This window comes from Oryza sativa, chromosome 6 (assembly GCF_034140825.1).
Source record: "Oryza sativa Japonica Group chromosome 6, ASM3414082v1".
Lineage (NCBI taxonomy): Eukaryota > Viridiplantae > Streptophyta > Magnoliopsida > Poales > Poaceae > Oryza > Oryza sativa.
The window spans coordinates 5,664,701-5,670,298 of NC_089040.1; the positions used below are offsets into that span (position 1 = coordinate 5,664,701).

At 55.9% G+C, this 5,598-nt stretch overlaps 1 protein-coding gene across 1 annotated transcript; it reads right to left on the reverse strand.

The window, feature by feature from the left end:
• Positions 1–621: 621 nt before the first annotated feature.
• Positions 622–5,038, reverse strand: LOC4340445 (homeobox-leucine zipper protein ROC8-like). Its single transcript, NM_001421374.1, has 10 exons — positions 4,363–5,038; positions 4,116–4,233; positions 3,788–3,973; positions 3,202–3,669; positions 3,030–3,128; positions 2,715–2,927; positions 2,452–2,629; positions 2,091–2,353; positions 1,929–2,018; positions 622–1,810 (listed from the first exon to the last, which is right to left on the reverse strand). Exons 1-10 carry the CDS (start codon positions 4,455–4,457, stop codon positions 1,388–1,390), a joined length of 2,133 nt encoding a protein of 710 aa, NP_001408303.1. The 5' UTR covers positions 4,458–5,038; the 3' UTR covers positions 622–1,387.
• Between the last annotated feature and the right edge of the window lie 560 nt (positions 5,039–5,598).

Genomic DNA, 5,598 nt, shown 5'->3' on the forward strand with positions numbered 1-5,598 from the left:
ATAAAACGAATAATCAAACGTTGTAAAGAAAAAGTCAAAGCGACAACTAAACCGGGACGGAGGCAGTAGCTGGCTGGCCAGTGAGTGAGAGTAGAGTGTAGTGTAGTGTGTGTGTGCGTGCGCGTGTGCAAGCTAAGCTCGAGCTGGTGTACTTAGTTAAGCCGCGATCTAGAGTAGGTCGAGACTTATTTGGTCCCGGGCCGGGGCCGGAGGCGATCGATCGGTCTATCGATCGTCCAGCCACAGCCAACCCAGCCAGCCAGCCAGCCGCCCCTGCCCCTCGCCCTGGCTCCCCTCATCAAAACGCTGGAAACATTTCGCCAGCAGCCGCAGCTACCGTGCTTCAATGCCGCACTTATACTGAACCTGCCCAAGAAAAAAAAAACCCTACATACCCTCTCATCTCCACCGTTCATATCACACATTTCTCCAATGATCCAATCACACATATCACCGTTCAGAAAAAAAGAGAAAATTTAAAATGGTTTGCAGTGATAATGTGATAATTTTAAGAAGAAAAATGTATGGTTAGATGGGTAATAAGAGGAGGGAGGAGGAGGAGTAGAGTAATAAACAGGGGCCAGAAAAAGGGAAGCAGGGGGCATGAACGCATCATCCAGCTTTACCAGCACTCTCTGTTTGTTTTTTTCTCTTTCCATTTATAACCGAAATGAATGTTCATTGAAGGCTTTACATTAATGGACAGAAGTCAATACCCGAACCATTCATCCTCTGCTGCTACAACACCAGCGACAACGCGCGAGGTGACAAGGATGCATATGGATGGATGGATGATGATGCATGGATGATGATATGATCAAAACGGAACAAATCCAATGGGTGAAAAAGAAAGAGGAAAAGAAAATTTGTGGTTTGTGATGGTGGTGGTGTGTGATTTGGTGGTTACAACAAGAGGAAAAGTGACAAGCATGGTGCGTTCTTGACTCCCTCGTTCTGAAAGCCTTCTGTTGATTGGTTGATTGGTGATGTCCTGAAAACTGATTGATTGACTGACTTGCATAAATGCCTAAGAGCGATCGAAAATGAAAAAAAAATAAAAAAAACCCGAATGAAATTCCTGCAATCTGATGAGAGAGGAGAAAGAAAAAAAAAGATATGCAAAAATGCAACGAAAACCTAAACAAGAGTTATTTTTTTTTAACGATGCATGGTTTGATGGATGGATCATGGCTAGCTGGATAATGGATGGGCGAAAGAGAGAGATAGATAGAGAGAGAGTTGCATCAGCTTCAGATGCAGCAGCAGCAGCAGCAGCAGGTGGAGTCCATGAATGCGAGCATTCAACGCGCCAACCAACTCTCTCTCCTCCGATGATGGCGAAGCGGGTGCAATGCAATGGCGAGCTCGGTGGCGGCGGCGGCGGCGATCAGGGGTGGTGGCCATGGGCGGAGCAGTTGAGCGCGGCCTTGATCTGCTCGACGGTGGTGGTGATCAGCCCGTTGACGGTGGCGACAGACTCGGCGTTGAGCTTCGACGACGGCAGGCTGCTGACGAGGATCTGGAACGCGACGGTGACGACGGACCCGCCGCCAGCGCCCCCGCCGCCCCCGCCGCGCGCGGCGGCGAGCGGCCCCGCGCTGCTGGTCGACGCCCCCGCCGCCGAGCCCGGGCGGCCATCGGGGAGGATGGTGAACCCCGACGGCAGCAGCGGGATGCTCGACGGGTCCTCACCGCTCATCACGACGTTCGCCGCCGGGATGTCGATCGGCGAGTACACCACCAGCGACCCCGACGCGTCCGTGCAGCTCTCCTGCAGTATCAGCATGCTGTTCTGGCTCGCATTCAAGCCCTGCAGATCGAGACGACGCCATTAACGACGTAATCGCATTAAACTCGCCGCAGCATGGCATTTCGAGGTTTAAGGTTTGGAGATGCGATCATGGAGAGGGTTAATTAGGGCTAATTACTCTTAGCAGCGAGATGCAGTTCCCCGGGTTTGAGCCGTTGGGGATGCGCGACACTTCCTGGACTTGATTGCCGTGCGACAGGACGTCCCACTGCAGCAGCAGCAATGGCGGGCACAGTGAGTGAGTGAGCGATATCAATGGCGGAGAGAGTGGATGGCTGACCTGGGAGCGGGTGTTCTCGTCGCGGACGAAGGCGAAGACGTGGTCGCAGGGGACGGGGAGCCAGATGGAGGTGGCGGCGCTGAGGACGACGCCGTTGGGCTGGCCGGGGTCCGTGCTCCGGTGCATGGTGACGCGGACGCTCACCTCGTTGGAGCCCGACAGCGTCGTCCACTGGTGCATCTGCGACGCCCCCAGGCTCGAGCAGAAGCTGTTCACCATCCGCTGCGACAGCTTCATCATGCTCCTCTTCCCCTCCGGCGTCACTGCGTGCCCAACCATGGCGAGCCCGGACAATGTCAGTGTCATGGCGAGAGAAAAACGCAACGACGACTGTGATGTCGAGCGCTCGACGGGTGCATACCACCGGCGATGTGGTGCGGGACGCCGAGCGCGACGAGGGAGGCGTAGCGCTCGCACGCGCGCTGGAGCGCGGCGAGCCAGCGGTGCGCCCCGAACGCGGCGCCGCTCAGCACGAGGTCACGGTACAGCACGTTGATCGGGCTCTTCTCCTCCACCTCCATGTGTTCGACCCAGGTCACCTGCGCGTACGCGAGCGTGCGCGACGTCGTCAGCGAGCCGAAACCAAAACACCATTGCGTGCGGCACATTGTCCATCGCGTATACCTTGGAGTAGCCATTGGCCATGTCAGCGATGAGGCACCCCGAAGGGAGCCGGCGGGAGCGCGGCGGCGGCGCGCCGAAGTGGGCGTCGCGCTGCAGGTCGACGGAGACGTCGGCGATGGCCCATAGCCCCTGCTCGATCTGCCGGCAGTAGCGGACGAAGTTCACCTCCCGGGTCGGGACGGCCGGCGTCATGATGTGCAGCTCCTCGTACATCTACACCCACAACACAAACATCACAAGATCAAAATGGAAAAAACTCACAAAAGAATTTGCTCGATTGATGCAATGGCAATGGCAATGGCAATGTGGGTTTACCAGAATCAAGGACTCGCTTCTCCCTCCCATGCCATTCACGAGCACATCAATGGTGTGAGCTTTGGACACGATGCTTGGGAAGAACTCCATCCACTTGTTCTGCGATGGCGATGAACCAATCAATCAAATGAGCAAAATGGAGAATGGTTGTGGCGTCGAACAGCTTGATTACCGTGTCCATGAACACGTCGGCGAGGGCGACGGCGCTCATGAGCACGAGGCCGGACTCGCGGGACCCCTCGACGTTGATGCTGGGGGCGCGGTACGAGCCGCCGGGCTTGGAGAAGATGCTGTCGTAGGTGTCGACGTTGAGGGTCTCGCGGGCGTCGCCGCCGGACACGCCGCCGCCGGGGCTCTTGGACCAGATGTGGTCGCCGGCCTGCGCGAGGCGGATCAGCTCGTCCATGGCGCGCGTGGCCATCTCGGCCATCATGGGCCGCTCCATGTCGGACACGGGCGCCGGCAGCTGGAACGGGATCCCCGACGAGCCACCGCTGAGGAGGTCCAGGTCCAGCGACGGCCCGCCCATCCCGCCCACGGACAGGTCCAGCGACGACACCGTCATCGGCGGCGTCGCCGGCGGCAGCTGCGTGAACGGCCGGCCGAGATACTTCGACGTCAGGTTCGACACGCGGTCCAGCTGCTCGCACGTTCGCCGGACGAACACCGCAACAAAACACATCATCAGAAACATCAACAAAGCAAAGCAAACCGCGTCGTCGACGGCGGCGGCGGCGGCGGCGGAGGCGGGGCATTACCTCTTCCTTGAGGCGGGCGTTCTCCATGCGAAGCTTCTGCTCGTCGAAGTAGTCCTCGCCGACGGGAGGGCCGCCGCAGGTGGGGCAGATGACGTTCTTGAGGGCCTCGCGGATGGCGATGTTCTCGCACCGGATCTTGTCGTTCTCGGCGCGGAGGAAGCAGTTGTCCGCCCGCTCGTGCTGCGCCTGCAAACAGCAAACCCCACACCATGGATATCATCATCCTCCCCGCAAGAAACGAACGGAAGGAAGCAAGCACGCACGCCGGAATCCATGGCGATCGATCGATCAATCAAGAAAACCAATCGGAATTCTCCTTGTAATTTACCTTCATCTGGGTCCGGCGATTCTGGAACCAGAACTTGATCTGCCTCGGCTCCAACCCGAGCTCCCGGCTAAGCTGCGCCCGCTGGTTCTCGTCCGGGTGGGGGCACTCCTTGAACATCCTGCACAACACGGGAAACAAACACACGCACCATTTCATCCCTCCATCCATGGCGCCGCCGCCATGGCGGACGAAAGCCAACAACACATAGAAGAACAACAGCAGAAAAAAAAATAGAGAAAACGCGTACGCCTCGAGCTGCTGAATCTGGCGAGGCGTGTGGCGGTGGTAGCGCTTGCGGCGGCGCTGGCTGTCGGAGCCCTCGGGTTCGTCGCCGAAATCCATGGCCGCCGCCGCTGCTACTACCTCTGCCTCTTCCTCTCTCTCTCTCTCTCTCTCTCTCTCTCTCTCTCTCTCGCAACAACAGCAGCAGCAGGAGGAGGGGGAGAGATGGATGGATCGATTGATCTTTGCACTGTTCTTGATCTCTGCGTCCCCTCTCGGGGCCGTATTTATACAGGAATTCCCAACTCACAGCGATCCAAAACAGGAAGGAATTTGCAGGCACCTCAACTCATCCAATCCAAACCCCCCCTTCCGTCACGCCATATCATCCATCCCCTCCCCTACCACCACCACGCTGATTCCAATCTTGCTCGCGCTTATCCCTCTATCTCCTCTCCATCATCAGAAACGCTCGCTTATCTGATCTCTCTCCCTGTATCCTCTTCTGCTACTACTAGTTTTCTGGACTGTTCGTGCCAATCTTTCTCCTGCTGCTGCCGCTGGTGTGCGCTAGCTAGCTCCTCTCCTCGCGTAGAGGAGGAGAGAGAAAATCAAGAACAGGAGAGAGAAGAGAGTATGAGTGTAGTAGTAGTGCAGTAGCAGAAGCAGCAGCAGTAGAGTAGTAACCGGTGCGAAATAAGGGCCGAGGTTTTTAAACACGGCGCCCCGTCGACCACTCTCTCTTTCTCTCTCTACAGTGCATCTCTGGTGGGTTTGGATGGGAACAGCTGGAGCCATTTAAGGCCAAACGGGTCGGGTTTTTTCCCCCCTCTCTCTCTGTCCGCGCCTCCTCCGCCCCTGCGCCCGCCAAGGCACAAATGCAAAGGGGCCGGAAACCCCTCCCTCTCCTCTCCATGCTCCTGTACTTCTATTTCTGGGAGGAGGGGTTGCCTGTACAATGTGTGTGCATGTGTGTCAAAAGAAAATGCCGTACATTGGGTTTAGAGAGAGATAGAGATAGAGGCTCCCATCGGATGGTCTATTCAGCTAAAGAAAAAGCTAAATTTTAAATTTTCAAACTTAATTTTGATATTAATTTTGAGATATTTTCAACGTAGTTTCTTTTTCAGCATTGGTTTTTAAGTCACCGAGAATACATATATAAAAGTTTTACCTATAAATTTATTTTTATTCTCTAATAAGCCGTTTTGGCTTATTAAAAGAAAAGACAAACGATGGGGCCAAGAGAGAGAGAGAGAAA